The sequence below is a fragment of the Bos javanicus genome, chromosome 26 (assembly GCF_032452875.1).
Source record: "Bos javanicus breed banteng chromosome 26, ARS-OSU_banteng_1.0, whole genome shotgun sequence".
Lineage (NCBI taxonomy): Eukaryota > Metazoa > Chordata > Mammalia > Artiodactyla > Bovidae > Bos > Bos javanicus.
Genome location: NC_083893.1, coordinates 36,695,337 through 36,717,971, shown reverse-complemented (window position 1 = coordinate 36,717,971; position 22,635 = coordinate 36,695,337). Strand labels below are relative to the sequence as shown.

Below are 22,635 nucleotides of genomic sequence, written 5' to 3'. Positions count from 1 at the left end.
ACTAGATGCTTTTCCCCCTTGATGTTTCTTTTTTCACATGTAAAATTTGATGAAAGCTGCATCAGAATTGACTGTCAAATCTGAGGTTAAGGATAATGTGTCATAAAAACACTTGCTTCCATGAAAGCACATTTCAGGAGGACTCTGTTTGACTCATGGTAAACCTGGGACACTCCAGGAAGTATGGGTTTGGCCAGAAAGTTCGTTTGGATTTCCTATAAGCTCTTATGGGAAACCCAGATGAACTTTTGGCCAACCCCAAGTCCTGTGATTGCAGGGTGCTGCTGTCTACTTGAAAGAGACAGTGTAATACAACAAATATTTATTGAGTATCTGCTATGCGCCAGGTACTATCTTAGGCACTGGGAATAAAGCAGTGAACAAGAGACAAAGATTCTTGCCTTCCTGGGGCTTCTTTTCAGTGTGTTGAGGATAAAAATATCAGAACAGATCTCAGGCAGCTTTTGGAAAATAGGTTTATAAGATTGTCCTCATTAATTTCACAAACCCACTTCAGGTCACTTCAAGGAGAAACTCATTATATATCTATATATTCTAAACTAGACCACAGTGAGCTCCAAGACTGTGCAAGCACCCAGCGTCTAATGCAGAACTTTTCCCGCCCCCTGTATGTCTGTCCTTTTAAATAGACCCAATCATAGAGCTTTTGACATTTTTCTTGAAAAATGTTTTTTCTTTCCTCACCCAAATAAGGTATTAGCAAAGTTCTCTTTCCTCTTCCTCTTCTTTTAAACCAAACTTTATGGTTCTTTCTCACTCTCAAGGATGCCCTCTCTTCAGCTGCTTCAGTGTTCTCGAGTGTCATGACTGTTCATTAGAAATTCTGCTGGGCTTTTAAAGTTGCCTCTTTGTCACCAGCAGACAAGATCGCTGGGCAAGGCAGAAATAGCCATGGTGTGGGCGGTCCACGGAGAGGGGGCTGGGCAGAGGGAATGAATATTTCATTCTAAGAGAGGATTTACATCTAGTGCAGCTTCAGCTAGCTATGGAGAATAATTCAGTCCTACGCTAGTGCTCTGAAAGCAGACAGAATGTGCATCTTGACGAGAAGCTGAGTGTGTAAGCACCCAGCGCCAGTGTCTAGTGAGTGAAGAACACTGTTGATGGAGTTGGGTACTTGCCTGTGAGTCACCCAGCTTCCCAGGCTGCTTCTCCATAGAATACCATCTGTGACTCACACAGTTGTCATCAGGGTCAAATGGAATAAAATGTGAAAACACTTTAAAATGCAGCGTCTAAGTAGAACCTTAGAAAGAGAATGCATTTTTATGGCTTTCGTGTCACAACTATTTGGGAAAGAATAGCAAAACCAAATTATTACTAGAGGAAAAATGCAGTGTCATAAAAGAAACAAAATTAGAAAGAAAAATGTTGAAAACTTCTTAAATCGTAAGCAATCAGTGTTCTGTATATACTTTCATTTTCAGAATATCACTGTGTCCTTTTTCTTTCATGCTGTGGCTCTTTCAACAGTTACACATTATTTAATGTCAATTCAAAGTCTGGACAACACCTGAACAAGGATCACGGGACTTTTTTTTTTTGCTGGTAATCATTAAACTATGTAGATACAGTGCCGAATGACCTGTCAGTAGCCTTTGAAACAAATGGTCACCGCATGCGGCAGTCCACACTTCTTGCCCCAGTACCGTCAGTGCCTTCCTGATATGTCCCCGGTTGTGAGAGTATGCAGTCCAAGCTTTAAAAAGCTTGTGCAGTCAGAGGGCACCTTGAGTGGCGCAGCAGCACCTTTGAATATGCCTGTAGCCAGGGCATTTGTTCAAAAGTCGTAACTGCTCACCAAACAGCTTACCTGCAAGTCAGGCCTGCCTTGAGGGTACTCATTTAACCGCATATTACTGAATTCCTTGATGCTGCTGGTGGTGCTGGTGTGGTTAAAATTAGCGTCTTAGAGCTTTTGACTGGCACCCATGGCATGTATACGTCACAGGAAACTAAGGCTCCGAAAATCGGATGCCTTAGTCTAATTTGTACGTGAGCAGCAAACCCCCCCCACCTCTCTCTCACTTTTTCTGACTGTACAATTTTAAAAAATTGGAATAGGATCTTATTCTTTTATTACCTTTTGAGAGGAAAGGATTATAGGTTGCAATGAATCACCTCCCATTTCTTGATGCAAGATTAGCCTGGCCTCTTTTCTAGGAATGAGAGGCCTGAGGGATTCCTTTCACCGTGACTTGCAGGTTTTCTCTTTACCTCTATCCTTTGTGAAGGGAAGTGGTATAAGGAAAATCAAAGATTTTTTTTTTTTTCCAGTCTTTTCATTTAGGGCCTCATGCCAAATTTTTCTTCTGTTAAATCAGTTGAGCGGTCCATAGGAACTGTTAGGTGTGGCGGGGCAGGCAAGTGTTACCCAGAACTTCATTTCAAATGATTTTGTTCAGGGTGTCGCCAGATGAGAGCTGGACTTGTCATCAAGACACCTGCCTCAAATACAGAATTCCTCAAGGTGAAACTTTCCTCATAAATAAGATGAAGTGGGGACTTCCCTGGTGGTCCGTGGCTAAGACTCCACACTTCCAATGCAGGGGGCCTGGGATCGATCCCTGGTCGGGGAACTAGATCCCACATGCTACAGCTAAGACCTGGCACAGCCAAATAAATAAACAAATTAATATTTTTTAAAAAAAGATGAAGTGCTTGGACTACACACCCTCTGAGGTCTTTTACTGCTTTGAGAGCCAGTGATGCTAACCTTCTCCTATAATCTGGGTTCTTTGCTGATCCCTGTTATGAAATTCATGAGACGAGACCTCCCAGGCCTCTGTGAGCTGGCCTTTGGCTGGAGCTGATGGAGCTGAGCGAGGTTTTCTGCCCTGTCGCTTGCTTTCTGCTCTGCACTGCTGCTTTCCTGGTCCTCACTTGCTGGCTCAAGTCCAGCAATGAGAGTGGAGAAAAGTTTGTTGTAAAATGTTCTGAATCATTTGGAATTAAATCTTTGAAATTTAATGTTTACCAGATCTTTTCTATATATGATGAGAGCAAGAAGTAATAAAACAGGTAGACTGATGGTGGCTCGAGTCCTTTTGCTTTGACTAGCGCCTCTAATTTTCTGTTTAACTGCGCCCTTGGGAACACTAACATGTCTAATATTTTTTTCCTAACTGTTAGACATCGACCTAATTATTAAAACACATAGTCAATATAATATAAGTTACCAACACTTTGCCATGTAAAAATCTTTGTTTGGTATTTTAAAACCGAATTACTCAGTTGTTTTTCTTCTTTTTAAAATTGTAGCCGGAATCTGCAAAAGGCTCTGAAAGTGCCGTGAATGAACTAAAAGGAATGCTGGTAAGAATAGATCTCAGCTTTTTACTTAGTTAATGGGAAAATGGAAGAATATTTTTAAACTGTATTGATAAATAATTGGTTTTGATATATTTTAGTTCCGTTTACAATAAGCCTCATTACTTGTGATAGTTTACTTGATTGTGCTGTGGACTCCTGCATCGGGTGTGTTAATAATGTGTCAGTACTCCGCTGTTTCTGTTCTAAAAGGATGGGTACACTTTCCCCCAAATCACTGTCTCCTGTTCTTGTCCTCCAATCCTTGCATTGCAGCATGAAGATAAAGTGTCTGGCCAGATGTGAGAATCAGCAGATGCTTATTGATACCAGAAATATAGTATATATATTATAAATATAGTAGATAGATATAAATATAGTAGATAATCTTATAAGTAAATCTCTATCTAGATTATAGATTTATTTATAAGTAAATCTACAATAAATATAGTAGATAATAACAGTATATTGTATAGTAGTATCTCACATGAATGGTGCTTAACTTTGGAGACTGAAAGCAGAATTCTTGGCACCTAAATATAAATCTGAGCTTCTACCCAAATGTGTCAGCATCAGAGTCACAGTTTGCTTTCCTCACAGTTTAAAAAAAGTCATTTGATCATAAATTGGAGAATAAAATAAAAGTTCCTTTCTTTATGTTACTAATTTCATTCTCTGAAAGTAATTCACATCCATTGGAGAACATGCTTACTGCCCATCTCTAGTCATATTTCTTCTTTCCAGAGTCTGAGCTTTTGCCAACAGAATAAATGACTACTGTCCTGTCCAACAGTTTCTGTCAGAGACAAACGCCTCACTTAGAAAATGTTTCAGATGCTAAGAGCTCTATTCTCAGATCCCGTTACAGTCTCAATACCAGTTATTATGCACAGTAAGTCAGCAAACATGGGGGCGGAGGTACAGAGCTAATATCCCCATGTTTGTTGTTACTGCGCTAATTATGCATTGCATGCAGACATCCACATAATTGTGGTAAACAAAATTATTTTCATCAAGCACGAAACAGTAGACTTAACCCAGAACGGCTTAATTAGTTTGCTGTAGTTTTTAGGTGAGTGGAATTAGTACTCATGAGAGGTGTGCAACACTGGCTAACCGTGGTGGCCTCCCCACAGAATAAAGTATTAAAATCTTTGGAAAACTAGGTGGTTATTATCTAATGGTTTCTTTGGTGGGAAAATGTTGTTATCCAGTGTTCTGGTAAGGAGGCTGCCCTGTGATGGTCTTCTTGTTGTCTCTACATGACACTGTAAATTCCTGTTCGTAAAGACGCCCTCGGGGCGTTCTGAGGTTCTGGGTTTTTAGTTCTGATCCTCAATGAAAAGGTAAACTGCACTCAGTTTGTTGTTAAAATTAGGTTTATTTGAAAAAATCAGTCATCGACATGAGACACGTGATATTTGATCACCCAAGATATCCCACTTCCTGATAATGCTGGATGGTAGCAAGTTTACTGAATCACAGCATTGCTTTTATTTTTTTATTTTTTGCATTTTTTAAAAAAATTTTATTTTATTTTTAAACTTTACATAATTGTATTAGTTTTGCCAAATATCAAAATGAATCCACCACAGGTAACGTCATGTTCACTAGACACTCATACTCACTATGGTTTTGTGCCACTTCAAGGAGAGAAATTCATGAACAGATTTTTGTGGAATAATTTGCAAAGTATAAAAACTGTCAAAACATCTTTCTTTTCTGCAGGTTGCCCCCATCCTCTTTTGCCCTGGATTTATCATTAGATTTCCCTTCCTTACGTGGTATTAATGTGTATCACTAACAGCTGTTATTCTTTTCCTTACATTTTTAAGAAGTGGAACTCAAGATGCCCTCCCCTACTTTCCTCTGCCCAAATGGCAACTTTGCACTACCACTATATAAGTTGCCTTTGAGGGCTGATGGATCACTTGGAGCTCCTAGTCACCTTCAGCCAAGACACCATACAACTTCTTTTAGGTCAGAAATGAAGCCCCCCCACCCCCCCATCAGATGGGGCTCTAATGGTGCTTCCTGCTGGAGTTCAGACTATTAGGAGTTAGTACCAAGCAAAGCACATGCCACCAACCTCACAGTTGTGGCATGTGAGAAACAAACATGAAAAGAACATGAAAAGTCTGCTGAATGTGTACTGAAGTGGAAAATGAGCACAGGTACCAAGAGATACCAAGAAACCAGGAAGCGCTGGGTTCAGTTCTGTTCCTGAACAGAAACCAGGAATGAGCTCAGTGTGCAGGTTTTTTGCTGAAATGAAAGTGACCTGAGTTGTAAGCCTTCCGCTGAAACTTAGCACATGGGTAGAAAACACATCTCATGTTTTGGGGAGTTGGAAAATCTCACTCTTCTGTACACTTTTCAGGTCAACTTTTAAAAGTCTCAGTGTTGACTGAACTTAGTTTTCCAAGTCTCTTTGCGCTTAATTTTTAAAGTTGTATAGTCTGTGGATAGAAATATATACAGTTCACTTCTTATAGTCACACAAGGGTTTTGGAAATCTCTGGAGCCACCCCAGCCATTTAAAAGCCACTCTTAAGTGAAAATGATGATTTCCAAAGAATGATTCAGTAGAAATTAATCTGAAAGTCTCCTCTCAAGTTCAGTTGCCTCAAAATCAAAGAGACAAAACCAGCTTTTTAAAAATTCTTTTAGGTCTTTTTGAACTTTATGAGTTTTTGTCAAATTACTCCCTGACAATTAGTTTTTTCAGTTTTATGAACATTTAACTAACATGAAGATTAACAATTTATTGACCAGAGACATTTCAGTATTCACTTACATAACAAATCACTGGCCACTGGCATTAATTTTTGCAAAATCTCCCAGTCAGTAATATGTTAAAACTGGTAAATGATGAAAGTGGCTTGAAGTAGAAACAGAGTACTGTTCTAGAAACTAGAAAGGCCAAGGTCAAGGTTCAGCCCTATTACCCACTTACTGTGGGACCTGGCCCCAAACTCCTAGGGATTCTATTCTCTGTGAAGTGAAGGAATTGTATGTACCACATGGTAATTTCTGATTCTCTAATTTTATGATTATAATATAAATAGATAATTAAGACAATCTCAATACTTTATTAGCTGAGGTCCTGGATCATGTCGGTTGAGATCAGTGCAGAAACCTTCCCTCCAGAATTGCCTCCATATTTAAAGTTTGCTCAGATATTAACTGAATCAACCATCTCAGTCAGTGAATGGAGAAAGAAGTTGGGAATTCAGGGATTAGAACTTGGAAAATGGATTCCTTCAAGTATCAGGTGTGATGAGAGGGTAGCTCGCCACAGTCAGGAGTTTGGGGAAATAATGCTTTTATCCAAACAAAAATAGAGAATATTGTGAAAGATAAATTCTTCAATAAAAGATGTCCCTGGACGGTGTATGGGTAGGTACATGTACATACACATATACACAGACACATTATTTTTTCTTGAATTAACTCCAGCCATTGGAAATAGCATGCAGAATGTCCTTGATATTCAAATAATTTGAATATCAAATTGAGGATCACTCAATAGTTTTATGAGTGATTTTAATAGTAATGGCCATGAGTTTTTCTGTTTACAAATGGTACAACTTTTTAAAAATTTTCAGCACAAATGATTTGGGAATATTTTTTCTAATACATTAAAAAAATGTTATCTAAGTTGGTTTTAGTTCTGTTTTCATTACCTTATCAGTGTCAATCCTGCCTTACTGTATAACTCTTTGATGAGTGGGTATATATCCTCATTAACTGTTAAATAAAATTATCTGATTTTTTAAAATTATAAAATAATTATAGTGTTATATGTAATACGATTTTCCTTTAATGTATTTTGTGAATTTTTGCAATAAATCAAGAGGAGAAAGAGGTTCTCCCAGAGGGAAAATGTTGGATGCCTGATTAAAATGTGAGCCTTCTGTATTTTACACATGGGTTTTGGTTAGCTAGCCAGCAGCAGAAGACTGTAGTCTCCTAATCATATCAGGCAATTTCCCCATGACAACAGACTGCTTTTCTGTCACTTTGTGCTGTTGGGTGGAGAAAAACACCTTTGTAAACAAAACAGCATAGTAAATAACCTATATCATGTGAGATTTGCAACTACCTAATTTTACAAGCTACTTTTTTTGTTTTATAGGCTAAAGAAGAAACATGAGTTACCATTTTAGCCAGTAGGATTCTTAGAATCCTTCAGGAAGTTGGCAGGGGGCAGGGAGCAGGATTAAGGCAAACCCACAGTGAGCTGAGATGACAAAGGCTGGCCTATTTATTAGCCTTGGTGGACAAAGGCTGCCTTCCAACTCTGCCATGAAGTCTGGAAAGTTATACCTGACTTGAGGTTCTGATTTTCTCTGATCAGAAGAAGATTGTGGTTCAACTGGGGTTTTTTTTTGTTTGTTTGTTTTGTTTTTTTAAATCCCTGCTCCTCGACAAGCCTGTGGCACAGCTGAGGAGGGCTATTTCAAAGAAATGGCATTTCTTAGAAAAGAAAATGGACCACTTTTAATGGTGGATGCTCAATCCTTATCCCTTAAATCTGAGAAGTGCATCACCCAGTGTTCTGTACAAACACTTGACCAGTAACGGAGCCAGAAAACCATAGCTGTCCCTCCAAAACGTACTTCCTGGAGGAGCCAGGGCCAGGAAGCACTCCCTGGGTCTCTCTCAGTCCTCTTGAAAGTCAGCATTGCTTTCAGCAGGAGCCCAGCTCTGTGGTGTCCTTGTCTTGTTTTGCCTTCAGCATCTTCTGGGTCCTAACTCCTGCATTCCCTGCCTCCCCCGTTCAGCAGTGTGGCATGGCGGTGCCGGCCCTTCCTTGCCTCCCTGTATGATTATAACCTTTGCTCTTGCACGATGAAGTCGTGGTGTGTTCAGTGCAGCACTTCCTTGGGTAAGCCACCGGAGAGCACTTTGTGCCTCCTTTGGCAGCACGACACCAGTGTCACCAGGTGTGCAGCCAGGGTCATTCTCTCTGAAGAATCAGCCACATATTTCAGTGCCGCAAGGATATGGGTTCAGTAACTCGTGGCTGCCATATCAAGATAACCTTCTCAGGTGAGTTCAGTATATCCGTTCTCTTCTCCACGTGGTCGATCAACACACATCAGAATCTTAATCATCAATGTGCAAGTACCTTCCCAGCACTGAATTTCATATAGTTAGCCCATCGAGAGGTGTTCTTGTGCCGTTCTTTTGATATGAAAGCTCGACATCTTACATCATCAGTAGCGTCTTCTTAAATGATCCAACACTGTGTTGTTAAAGATGTGTGCATTAAAAATACATACAGAGCAAATTCATTTTTAGTTCCTAATTCCATTCAAATTCTGGTAATGTTTTGGTGGTTTGACTTTTATATTCTTTTGTGTATTGTATTAAGACATTAACCTTTTTGTTTTTGTTTTGTTTTCACTTTAGGGGACACTTAACAAATCCACTAGTTCAAGAAGCTTAAAATCCCTTCACATTGAAAACAGTGAAACTGAGTTAGAAAGGATTTTGCGTCGCAGAAAGTTGACAACAGAAGCAGATAGCAGTAGTAAGCTGGTTTGAATTCTCCACAGTTCTACTCTTCCTCTCTTAAGCATCTTCCTTTCAGTCTCTTTTTAACATAAAATGATCTTTCTAAAATTATTATTAAAATTTTTTTGATGTGAATGAGAAGTATTGGATGGGCAAAGGTACTTAGGGATATCTCATAAGAGCTCTTATGTATTTTTATTTATTCGCAGGTTTGTTTAGTTATTTGTAGGGAATCAGGGTCTTCTGGATCTGCTTTGCTGAATGCAGGATGCCCTGTGGTTAAAAACTTTGAGGCGGGGCTTTGGTAACAATGTTTAGGGAAGGGTACCTAACCAGAGGGCATGAGTTTAATTCACTGCTTGTCCTACAAGCAAATTGCTCAACCTCTCTCAGTTTCTTCATCTATAAAACGAGAATAATAAAAGCACTACCTCATAGACTTATTTCAAGGATCAAGTCATTATGTTTCAATATGTATAAACAGTGCTTAGCACAATGCCTGGGACAAAGCACATAATAACTAGTAATAATAGTAGTAATTACAAATCAGTTACCAATGTAGAGAGAACGTCTTTATTTTTCATATCCATTTAGTTTATTGCCTCTGCCTGTGAACCAGTGAGAAAGTCCAGCTCTATCACCCACTGTAAATGACCATCTGAGCCTCTTGAGATCACAGTTTGCATTGCTGTCATGACACAGGTGTATTAGACTTCATCCTGTGTTCCAGAACTCACTTTGTATGTCTGCAGTTTTTTTTCCATCAGCTTGGTCATGGGAAGTAGCAGGAACCTTTGTGAGGTTTTCCCCCTTGTTGCCAGGAGGCTAGTTTTGAAAAACCACCGTAAACTAATATTAACAGTGACCATAGCTAAAGGACTGACTCTTTTAGACTGTGTTAAATCAACTGCAATTAGTCTATCACAACAGTTTATATTTGCATTGCCATCATGTCTATCAGGTTTAAATTGCTAGAATATTAAGGATTTGGGGTTTTGATAATCAAGCTCTAGTTTGCATATAGAAAGTGAAAGTGAAAGTCGCTCAGTTGTGTCCAACTCTTGGCAACCCCATGGACTATACAGTCCATGGAATTCTCCAGGCCAGAATACAAGAGTGGGTAGCTTTTCGCTTCTCCAGGGGATCTTCCCCACCCCAAGGATCAAACCCAGGTCTCCCTCACTGCAGGCAGATTCTTTACCAGCTGAGCCACAAGGGAAGCCCAGTTTGCATATAGGGATTTACTCAATTGAGTAAATTGGTTCCTTGAACCAGAAGCAGCATAAAACCAGCCAAAACTTTTTTTTTTTTTTTAAATAAAAAAGTGAAGCCTTTGTGTCCTCCTTAGAAAAAATCAGCCGTCCAGTTTTTAGTTTGAACTAGAAATTCTGTTAATATCCTGTAAGAATTAACAACCCCCACCCCTAGAAAGAATAACCACCTCTCAGGAAAAATAAAGGATACCATAGAAGAGTTTTTGTCTTGATGTGTGCTTTACAAGTTTTTACCAGCCTCCACAATGAACTGTTATTCATTTGCAACTTAATCAGTGCTATGACTTTTCCAACATTTCATCCTGAAAGTATTCGTGTAGTCGTCATTCATAGTCTTCACTCATTTTTGGGACTTTGTGAATGCCATTTTAGTGCTCTGTCATTTACATTTTTTATTTTGCCACTGACCTTTATGTTCCTCCAGAAACATTCTTCACTCTCTTGGTCAAACACGTAGCACTCGCTATTTCAGAGTTAGTTTTCCATGGGAGAAATGAGGAAACATTTTCATTTTAGTTAGTATGGAAAGCTGAATATTTCAAATGTGGAGAAAGCTAGGAACATATTTTATAGGCATAGTGAGAATCTTTCATTTTATTGATTATATTCCACCAGCATACAGATATTCAAGGTATCATTTGAGGCAAGTTATAATAGGAGATTCAGTAGAATCATTAACATTTAGATAGAGAAATAAGAACTGTGTAATTGGCAGGGTAGAGAGGAAACATACTAAAGGGAGTGGCTTGTAGGTGAGCAGAAATATTCTTTCAAGTAGCCAAAGCAAAAAAAAAAAAAGCTAGAGGAATCAAACTTCAATTTCTGTCACCTAGTAAAAGAAATCATACCATTTTTTTTTAAAACATAGTTCAGATGTTTTCAAAGGATCAAGCTGGCAGAGGTATTTACTATGTAAATCTTTTTATAAAGGTCATGGAATGAGAAAGTGAAATTCCAGGGGAACAAATAAGGAGCTGAAGTAGCACAGCTTTATGGTGGGAGCAGATTACAAAGATGAGTTTGATAAGTTTGTTCCTCGGGTGCATTTGAGTCTCTGAGGTTTTTTTCCTTCTGCACACAAAGGCTTATGGGAAGGCTAAAGGTGAGGTCACAGAATGGAGAGAAGAAGCATCCTGAGAGGCAGAGGCCGCCTGAGGTTGGCAGGACTCCTATCTCAGGTTTGTCAATCTCTCTCCCAACAGCCAGAGAAGCACCTCTTCCTTTAGACTTTTTTTTAATGGAGTTAATTGGTACTCCCTTGATTTACCTAGATTTGTGGCCTACTAAATGGACATTTCAAAGAGCTCCAAGTGCCCCTCAGAAAATACTTGGACAGCTTAAACAGGATGCAATAATAATGATAATATTAAACATCATCATCATCTTAAACATTAAGCATTTTTCTTCATATTTTTCTTTTGTATGTAACGAAAATACGAGTTCTGGCTCAGCTCAACCATTCTCCCCACTTTTTAATTGGCTTAGTTGCAGAACAAGCAGCAGGCATTGGTGTATATTCAAAAACTAGATCTTGCTTTTCTATAAGGACAGATTGTTTAAAGCTACTGGGTGTTGCAGTCAGCAGTTACCCAAGAGCAGAATAGAGCTTCTCTAAAGCAAATCTGAGCTCACCTTTAGATGTTACACTTCTGGATTCTTTGGAATGGACTTTTTTTTTTTTTCTTTTTGGACTTTCTTGATCTTTCTGCCCTTTTCTCTTTACTCCCTCATTGCCATGCAACATAAGGCTTGCCACAGGCAGGAGAGAAAGGCCTTTTGACCCAGAATATTCTATAATACCACAAATTTGTCTGCTTCGATGGTATAGAAGAAATCGATGAGAAAGGCAGACAGTGATGCTCTGTGAGCTGAGGCTTTCCACCAGACCAGGGGGGATTAAGTCTAAAGGAGCTGCAGTCACAGAATGGCTGAACAATTTTCTAGCCTCTCTTAACACAAATTTTTCAAATTAGAACTTCATTTTTGGAGTTCATATGTTATACTGCTATAATACGTGACACATTTATATGCAAATAGAAGAATAAATTTCCAGACCTTAATATTAGTGATCAAGGATTAGGTAACATTTTGGATTGTACCACCAGTACTTTTCCATTTTAGGAGACGATCTGACATTGTTTAAGGATAAAGAGACTCCCAAGTTTTGTTTTCTTCTTAGTGGCACCTTTCATGTTTGTTCTTTAGCTTAATTTTTTAGAAGTTCTAATTTTATTTGTACCATTGTGACATTTTATAAATTATTTTGTTTTAAAAGAGTACCTAAGGATTCCTTCTGAAGTTTCAGGAAAGACATATTAGATCATGCTTTGAAAAAGCTGTCTAGGATAGCAAGCATCTTCCTAACAGAAGACGAAAAAAGTAATGATGGAGTTTAGCTTCAGTGCCAGCAGTTTCAGAGTGATATGCCAATAATTGTAGTAAGCCCTATTACAGTTTTCTGATCCTATCTAAAAAGAGTAGAAAAGTCCAAAAGGTAAACAGCCAAACTCTTTGCCACTTAATTTTTATAATCCTGTGTCTGTAAATCCACTTACTTCTCAATCACATTAAAATGAAAATGTTCATAAAAGCTGTTTACTGCTCAGGAAGCCTTCATGAGCCTTTTAAAAACAGCTTTTTGACATCATTCCATTTTCTCTTTAAAATCAGAGCTGAGTTTGGGGAAGAATTAACTCTTGAGAGGCCAAATGATTCAAGTAGGGCTTCCAGAAAGCCATACTCTGAGAAGTAAAGACTTGACAATTCCAGTGTTACCAAGGACTCTGGTCAGCTGAGGGAACCCTGGCCTGGGGTCTTATAGTTGCTTAAAGGTCTGTACACAGTTTCTCAGCATGGTCCTGCCACCCTGAAAAGCAGTGGTGCCAGCCAAGCAGAGTAGATTTCTAATAGGAAGATTTTCCAGCATGCTCTTGAAATTTTAGCAAGTCTTGGCCTCTTCTCTTCCTGCGGGGATTTTCAGCTAATCTGTTTTTCAGTTCCATATTAATAAGCATCGAACAGAATTATTAAACTTGAGGTATGTGTTTGGTTTTAAGGTCCAACTGGAATATTAGCCACCTCAGAGTCCAAATCCATGCCCGTGTTGGGTTCTGTATCCAGTGTAACAAAAACAGCCTTGAACAAGAAAACTCTGGAGGCAGAATTCAACAGCCCGCCCCCCCCAACACCTGAGCCAGGTGAAGGGTCGTGTAAATGGGAAGGATGCTCAAGTTCCAAGGTTACATTTCAGTAAGTAATGATGCTCTTTACTAAGTAGTATGTAGAAGAAATCTGTGATGACTAATTTGTGTGCTACTTTGCTTTGTTTCTCTTTTAGAGAGCTTTTGATTTGGTTAGCCAATAGATACTCTTCTTCCTCTGTTTGATGAGCCAACTTTTGATTCTAGGCTCCTAGCTTTAGAGGTCTAATGCTGATGCAAAGCAAATGTGTATAAAGAGAAGTCCATCCCTAACTGGTTTGGTAATCTGATTCTTCTTCTACACAAAGAATTGACTTCGATGATCCTTATTCAGCATCAGAAGACATTTAATCATTCTTTCAAGATTAAATACTTAGATCATTCCTCTTAATGGTTCATGAGTGGCCAGAGAAGATATTAGATCTTTGAGAAGATACTAGGTCTTCAAACTTACTTTGAAGGGTACGTTTTTACAACCTTATTTTCTGATTCTCAATTAAAGATGTGCCTTAATATTGCTGTGTCCTGAGATTGAAGACATGCTATGTAAAGAGTTACCTGGCTTGAAAGTGGCACTTTGATTGTTAAAGAGTTAATCCTGCTATTGAATGTGCTTTAGACAGTTCTGGTGGAGGATCAATTTGTTTTATAACAATGGCAAGCTCTTTTTGAAATTAGTCTAGTTTTGCTTTAGTTCTCTTGCCAGGATGTCAGCTGGTTTGTCACACAAAGAAAAGGAAGAGGTGAGACAAATCAGATCAGCGAATATTGTAATCACGGTTAATTAAACCTCTGATTTCCTGTTCTATCAGGAAAGAAAGAACTCCCCCTTTTTTTTGTAACTCTACCTGTCTTAGTTTTAAGGTGAAGCCTGGACAAATGAAGTTGAAATTCAGTTTAGATCTATTTTTGCCAACGGGTATTTTCTTCCAGTCTTGTATTTCTCTTATTGGTACTATTAACTTTTTCCCCCCTTCTTTTGGAATGAATGACCTTCTTCACTGATTTACAGTTTTATCTAATTTCATTGTGTTTAAAAGTACATTTTCTCCTGCAGTCATGCATTTCCTTCTTTCGACGGGAGTCATTTGAACAGTTCTAACAGAAAGATGACCTATATTCATTCTTCATCTTTCCTATTACATTTGTTTAGCACCTAATTTGACATCAGCAGTCTGGCTACATTTGAACCAATATCCAGACACAAAAGCAATTTGGCTGAGACAAGTTAGTTTCTGAGAAATGCTTCAGTGTGTATGTGTGTGTATAGATTTTTTTTTTTCCTTTACCATTTTACACAGATAATCTTAATCAGAAAATACTGCAACTCCTTCCTCCTTTTGTCTGCCTTTTATTATCCAAAAGTAAGTGGAAATTACATTTCCAAGAAAGGAAATGAAATAATTGCAGGCCCAAGGTCTGCAAAATGTGTGCTGAATTGACAGTGAAAAGGATCCATGTGTTGACAGACACAGTTGTTAGACACCATAAAGGCCTATGTGAAGCTCAATTTATTTCTCATCTTGCTTGTTCAATGACTGCTTAAGAGACACGTTTCAATTTAATTTATCTACTTAAAGCACTAATACAAATACTCTGTGCTGCTGTATTAACTTTTAAACTTTGTAACCTAACGCTTGATTATTTCAGTTCTTGACATGCTTTCTCTGAAATAGCCAACGCCATACATTTTCATATTGACAGCCATTTAGCAAAGAAGAATGGCTTTCTGAAAAATGTGTTTCTTAAGTACAATCATCCAAATCAATCTAAGTATCTTGTGTATGTCCATGGTAATTATTCACTTCCCAAACAGATGCACTTCAAATCATTTGTGTTTAAACCTAGCTTTTTAATGAGTAAAAGAAGTTTAACTTAGTGTAGTTGGATGCGAGCTTGAAAAGTTAAAAAACCCATGTGATTTCTCAGGATCTCCTGAAAGTGGTTTAGCTACCGGGAATGAGAAGGGTTATTTCCGGGATTATTTCTGGCTGGTTTTGACCGATAGGTTCACTTTGTTATATAGGTTTACTCTGTTATACTAGCCATAAGGTAGAGGCAACAACATTGTCTTACCTCATGGATCTGAATTGTCACTTTGAAGTGAGATCAGCTTCCCTGGTGGCTCAGCTATAAAGAATCCACCTGCAATTCAGGGCATGCAGGAGAAGCAGGTTCAGTCCCTGGTCAGGAAGATCAGGAGGAGGAAATGGCAATCCACTCCAGTATTCTTGCCTGGACAGAGGAGCCTGGCAGGCTGCAGTCCATGGGGTCACAGAAGAGTCAGACACGACTTAGCAACTAAAAAACAAAAAGACAGTGGCACCATTATCTTGAGCTGTGGCAGCACCACCATACTGTATTTCAGGTGAGTGGCTTTATTGTCTCTTGACAGGTAATCAAGGTCAAGGTCCAGTGTTAGTCGCTCAGCAGTGTCAAGGTCAACGGAGGATACCAATCACAGTAGCCTCTAATACATAACATTATTTTTTGTGCACATGTATGCACGTGTACACACATACACACGAGTCCCTGCCGTTCTTATGCTTCCTTCCGAGCCCCACTTTGGCCTCTCTGCCCTAGTGTCTTTCCTTCTACCCTAGTTCTTTGCTTTTCCTTCCCTTTGTCTGGGATGCCCTTCCTCCAGTCGCTACACTATGTCACCTCCATCATTTCTTTGCTCACATGTCAACTTTTCAAAGTGAGACCTATGCTAACCACCTATTTAAAACTATAACTCAACTCCTGTAAACTGCAGTTCTTATTTGCAGTTTAAAACCCTTATCCTACTCCATTTTCCCCATGACTGTTACCTTTAACATACTATATACTTTGTGTATATATATATATATATATATATATGCTTGTTTTTTTCTCTTCCCCTCCTAGAATATAAACTCCATGAGGATAGGAAATTTTTTGTTACTCATATATTTCAAACACCTGGAGAAATTCCTGCCTTATGGTAGGCTCTCAGGAAATACTTACTGACTAAATGAATGAATAAATACACTTTTTTATTAGTGAAACAGAATATCAACTCTGTTGATATCAACAGAATATCAGTTAACCTACATTACCCCATTATTCAACAGTCACACATATACAGATATATGTGTACCCAAATATTAGATATTTTGGATTCTTTGGTTGCTTATTTGGTTTTTTAAACCTTTTAAAAATGCCCCGGAGTCATTTACGTTGAGCTCAGTTTTTCATGTCTTTTGCATCTTTGGGCTTCCCTGGTGGCTCAGAGGTTAAAGCGTCTGCCTGGAATGCAGGAGACCCGGGTTCGATCCCTGGGTCGGGAAGATCCCCTGGAGAAGGAAGTGGCAACCCACTCCAGTACTCTTGCCTGGAGAATCCCATGGAGGGATGAGCCTGGTAGGCTACAGTCCATGGGGTTGCAAAGAGTTGGACACGACTGAGCAACTTCACTTTTACTTCTTTGCATCTTTGTAGCTATACAAGGTAGAGTGACCAGAGACTGCAGAATGCCCAGTTGTAAAAAATGTTTCACCTGTGCTCATTTGATTGGCCTCAAGCGGACAGGAAAGTTTGCTAACTACTAAGAAACCTTGTAAAGTGAAGGAAGAAACATAGATGTTTTCTGTGTAAGATCTTTACTTATCCAGAAAATTAAACAGCATCAAGCTCTTCCCAGAAAGTTTATTTTCCTTTTAATAAATCCCTAAAATTATATGTGTGTGTTCCAAATAACTGAGTAAGTCCTGTTTGGTAAATTGTAGAGACAGAGATACATGGGTTTATTTCTTAGGGACTTAGGAAATGGCAGGAGACACCTCTGATACTTCGTTGTAAGAATTAATTAACATTCTTGTCACTAGCCTGCGCAAGCAAGGTTTTTTGTTTGTTTTTCTGAAGAAAAATGAAAAAGAAGATAATCGGGACTTGGAGAAATCTAATTGTTTCTATTTCTCCCTTAATAATAGCTTTAGGAATATGTGTCCTCTTAATTATTTCTAATAAGTAAATGTGTGTGTGCCAAGTCGCTTCAGTCATGTCCAGCTCTTTGTCACGCTGTGGACTGTAGCCCTCTAGGCTCCTCTGTCCATGAGATTCTCCAGGCAAGAATACTGGAGTGGGTTGCTATGTCCTCTTCCAGGGAATCTCCTCAACCCAGGGATCAAACCCGAAATGTGTCCTGCATTGGCAGGCAGGTTCTTCACCACTAGCACCACCTGGGAAGCCCAATAAGTATGTACCATCTGGTAATAATATCTTAAATCTAACTGAATTTGAATTTCATTAATTCTGATTAGTAATTGTTCAGATAGGAATTATGTTTATAATCTCCCTTTATACTATGAGAGGTAAGGAGCTGGCCAAGCAAATGAAGAGTATAAGCTTTATTTTTGCTCTCATGCTCTCTGCAGCTGATCCAGAGTAAACTGACTGTGTTAAAATAGAGTAAGACTCATTGATTCAAGCTAATCAATGGCCATGTTGGTCAATATAAAATAGGGAAAATTCCTAATTACAATTTTAAAAAGATAACTTTGATTACTTTTTGATAGCCACAGTACCTGGAAATAAACTGAGTGTTGCACAGGGTCAAATGCACAAGAACGAGTTGTATTTTCATCAGTAGAAGCCTGTAGAGGGGGCAAGGAGTAACAGGGAAGCACAGTGTGGTCAGGTTTATAAACCATTGTTTTCCCACATATGCTCAGGGTGGCAAGTAGCTTCGAATTATTTCCAGAATGCCAGCTCTACAATGATATCTTGGGTTTGCTAGCTATATTATCTTTACGGCCTCAGGCAAGTTATTTAACCAGTGACTGGTTCCTCACGTGGATGATGAGGGTAACTTTGTAGGGTTGTCATGTAAATTACGGAGAAGGCAGTGGCACCCCACTCCAGTACTCTTGCCTGGAAAATCCCATGGACGGAGGAGCCTGGTGGGCTACAGTCCATGAGGTCGCTACAAGTCAGACACGACTGAGCAACTTCCCTTTCACTTTTCACTTTCATGCATTGGAGGAGGAAATGGCAACCCACTCCAGAATTCTTGCCTGGAGAATCCCAGGGACGGGGGAGCCTGGTGGGCTGCCGTCTCTGGGCTCGCACAGAGTTGGACACAACTGAAGCGACTTAGCAGCAGCAGCAGCAGCAGCAAGTATTTCAACACATTCCTTTTCTATCTTAATTATAATGCTGGGCCATTACTGAACGATCAGAGACAAAAGTTAGAGTTGAAAGCTTAGATACTGCACACCTGGGTTATTGACTGGTCCAGGTTTCCTTGGGAAAATCATGTAACTTTTATTCTGTTTTATTTTTGTTTTTCTTGTTTAAAATGGAGGCAAATAGTTGAGGTACTCTCTAGATTCTCTTTCAGATCTAGAACCCCAGTGAGTGAAAGTGTTAGTCGCTCAGTCATGTTTGATTCTTCACAACCCCATGGACTGTATGTAGCCCACCAGGCTCCTCTGTCCGTGGAATTCTCCAGGCAAGAATACTGGAGTGGGTAGCCATTCCCTTCTCTAGGGGATCTTCCAGACCCAGGGATTGAGCCTGCATTGCAGGCAGATTCTTTACCATCTTAGTCACCAGGGAAGCCCAATAATCCCTCACACATGTGGTTGCTTGATAAAAATGTTCACAGTTAAGAAAAGAGTTAAGCACATATTTTCTACTCCTAATATGTCTCTAAACATAGATTTACAGAAAAACACAAACCTAGAAATGTAAAATAATTTCTTGAAAATTTTTAATTTTCAAACTATATCAGGGGAACTTACAAATCCAAATGGAAATGATTGTTATCCTTCAGGGCCAGGATACTCATTCCAGCTCTGTCACTATTGCTCCAGATGCTTTTAGACCTACTTGGATTAGAGATACCTGACCACAGAGGAAGTAAATTGGAAGGTCTTTCCTATCCATTTAATTTGGAGTGGAAAAAGCAGATGAGAAGTAGAGTGCTTTAGAGCCACTCAGCGAGTCCTGTGAGAGAATTAGTGTCAGTGTTCATTTTGGTCAAGAAACTATATGATCCATTTTAACCACCACTGTATGTTCAACATGTTCCCAAATGACTTGCCTTTTGCACACTGACTCAATATTTGGAAATAGCCATCAGTTTGCCACCATTACAAATGCATTTAAAAAAAATATGACTCAGACCCATGACATCCAACCACATGTACAGAAAAGTACTGTGTAATACAGGAAAATCAAAGCATGTTTCTTTAACTCTAGTTAGGTTGACTGGTTCCACATTTACATAATCTGGGGCATTGATTAAAGGGTAGGTAGGAAATTAATATTTCAGTAGCAAACATAAATTGAGCAATAAGTAAGAAAATGCAGTACAATACCTAAGTATGGGTAAAGTTGTCTTCCATTGTATCCTGTGAGACACATTAGCTCTATTATCAACAGAATGGCAAAGCCTGATGTTCTTGATTGACATAAATGAAGTGAATTGGGAAAACATTTGGGAATGAAAGCTTATAACCTTCCATTGTATATGGTTCACCTGTTTTTAAGTTAATGTTTTCTGTTACTCTTCATCAATATATATTAATATGTATCCATATTATAGCAACATTCACTGAGAGGAAATGTGCTTAAATTGCTGTAGGCAAGATGTCTGATGGACTTTTCCAGGTAGTACTAGTGGTAAAGAACCCACCTGCCAGTGCAGGAGACATAGGAGACGTGGGTTCAATCCCTGTGTGGGGAAGATCCCCTGGAGGAGGGCATGATAAGCCACTCCAGTATTCTTGCCTGGAGAATCCCATAGACAGAGGATCCTGGTGGGCTACAGTCCACAGGGTTGGAGAGAGTCGGACACAACTGAAGCAACTTAGAGCAGCGTAAGATATCCAATGGAGGCTGTGAGTAATGGTGCCAGTTTCCAATTTGGAGGTTCCGAGTTTTGGAATTTGCTTCTGTAATGTTTTGTTGTTGTTACTAATGTTTCACTAATATTTATTCTTTGATTCTCCCAAAGGTACAGATTGGACATTATCTCCATTTTACAGATGAGAAAACTGAGTTTTAGTGGCATAAATAATTTGCCCAAAATTCTATTCCCACTCAATAGTTGGTCAGATTTTATTTGAACCTTTTTCACTCTAACTTTAAAGCCCATGCTTTTGAATGACAGCATATTCATTGAGTGTATTCAGAGCTCTAGGAATGGAAGCGAAGAAAATGACTATAAGGTTTCCCCTATAGGAACCAGTGTAGTTCATTTGGCCTATGTTTCTCACATCCTGCTCCTCTGACCCTGCCTACTCTTAGATGGTGTAATCTCTTTTATCTTTCCTCTTCCTAAGACTAACCTAAACGATTAAAATATCTTTTGCCATGGGAAGAAAATGTTACCCAGTAAAACCAAGAATTCTGAAAAGCAGAGTCCATCTAAATTAGCAAGAAGACTTGAAAGAGTAGCTGGAAAGGAATTTGGAAAGAAATTGTTTTAATGTTGTCAAATGTCCAGTAAAGGAGCATGCTTCACAAGTAAACTTTGGAAATTAATACATTAGAATCCCACCCTTAGTTCCTTTAGTCTTTGGCATAAATTTCATTTGTTGTTGTTTAGTCCCTGAGTTGTGTCCAAGTCTTTTCTGACCCCATGAACTGTAACCCACCAGGTTCCTCTGACCATGGGATTTTCTGGGCAAGAATACTGGAGTAGATTACCATTTCCTCCTCCAGGGGATCTTCCTGACCCAGAGATTGAACCTGCCTCTCCTGCACTGGCAGGAGGACTCTTTAGCACTGAGCCATTAGGGAAGCCCAAGTTTCATTTATGAATTTTTTAATTTATTGACATTTCAAGCATGCTTAAGATTAGTTCATTCCCAGAAGTCAAGTACCTTGAACGTATCTGACTGTAACCATTGGATTAGAAAGATGTTTTACTAAATGATGTGATAATATAAAGATGAATCACCGTGAATACTGTTTTTTCAAAACATACATTCTACAGCCCCAAATAAATTTCATTGTTGTAGCCACTTCATGCTGTACCTCTGTCAGTCAACTCCACCTTTGGTCAGTTCCCCGTTAGCTCCTTTGAGTTTGGGCTGTAGTGTCCATTGGTCGTCATATTTTGGGACATCTCTTACTTATAGAAAGATGGGTAGTTATAAAGAAAGGCAGGACAAATGGGCCGGCAGCATGGAGAAGGAAGTAAGCAGATCTTATGAGAGTTCTGCAGCACAGTCAGGCAGAGGCCCAGGGGTTTCTTGTGTTTTCACCATCTTGCCTTTCTGTCTCTGAACAGCCTCATCTTAGAAGTGGCCTTACTTGTCTGTACTGAGCTTTATTCATCTATGTTCACTTTTTCTATTAATTACTTTTAGAAAGGTGAATATCCTCCTGACAGTTACAATTAAACAAAGTGGTCAACCTCATGGATGATTTTTCATTTCATCCAGTTTATTTCTAAAACCTTGTTTCACAGGGGAGAACCCAGTTTCTGTTGTAATTGGTGTGATTTGCAGTAATCTTGTAGCTATATCCTCATCTCTTGGCCATTCTTAAAGATGCTTTTAAGCCACAATTGCCAGAGACCTTCCAGTTAACACTTCTCTAATTCATCATGCTTCTCTTCAGTCCCAGATCTCCCCCAAACCCTAAGCTTTATCAGGCTTTTTAAAATTTCCTTTTTAACCATCAGACAGGCGGCTAGCTTACCTTTTTTGTTTGGGAGGTCAAAACAGGTCACATTGTGCCCCATAGAAGAATTAAAAGAAAAAAAAAAGAACCAATGTAGCAATTACAGGACTTCAATTTCAATAGAAAAATGACCATTTCCACTGAAGCCATTTTTATTTCAATTTGCATTTAATTTCTAGATCTATGGTATCTCTAAATACATGTGACTTTTGGCCCCACACAGATTTATTTTTGTGAGAGTTCATTTTGTTTGAGCCATTAACAGTTGACTACCGAAGTATAGTTGATAAAAGATAAATTTTAGATGTCTGATGGTTAGTATAATCAGTCAAATGTTTCTATGAAAGAAAAAGAAAATCTAATTGCCATTTCTGGGTTTGAATTAAAAGATCAATTGACTTTTAAGTAGTCTCTCTTCAGGTTTTTCCCCATTATTTCCAGTGTGAAATGGATGTAGAAAAATGAAATTGCTCTTTTGCATTAGAGCTGTAGAATTTCAGCTTTTGAAATATGTTGCCAAGTAGAAATTAAGATCCTCAACTTATTTTTAGGGAAGCTTGGCCTAAAATTGTCTCAAATCTCACCTGGAAGTTAACCTGGTTGGTCATACAGCTATTTCTTTCGAGTCAACATTTTGTTCAGATAGAATA

The 22,635-nt window shown here is 38.9% G+C and overlaps 1 protein-coding gene and 1 non-coding gene across 6 annotated transcripts in view; both read left to right on the top strand.

The window, feature by feature from the left end:
* The window catches only part of SHTN1 (shootin 1), a 109,852-nt gene that overhangs the window by 78,176 nt on the left and 9,041 nt on the right, over nt 1-22,635 (top strand). For 3 of the 5 annotated variants that reach the window (XM_061403598.1, XM_061403602.1, XM_061403599.1), the window contains 3 exons: nt 3,283-3,336; nt 8,749-8,869; nt 13,184-13,376. In XM_061403598.1, coding sequence (XP_061259582.1) covers nt 3,283-3,336; nt 8,749-8,869; nt 13,184-13,376 — 368 coding nt within the window. Of the gene's footprint in view, nt 1-3,282; nt 3,337-8,748; nt 8,870-13,183; nt 13,377-22,635 lie in introns of those variants that run through there. The other 2 variants (XM_061403600.1, XM_061403601.1) reach the window with 2 other exon arrangements.
* On the top strand, nt 16,567-16,638 carry TRNAS-GGA (transfer RNA serine (anticodon GGA)). The gene has a single exon. It is a non-coding gene; the product is annotated as a tRNA-Ser (tRNA).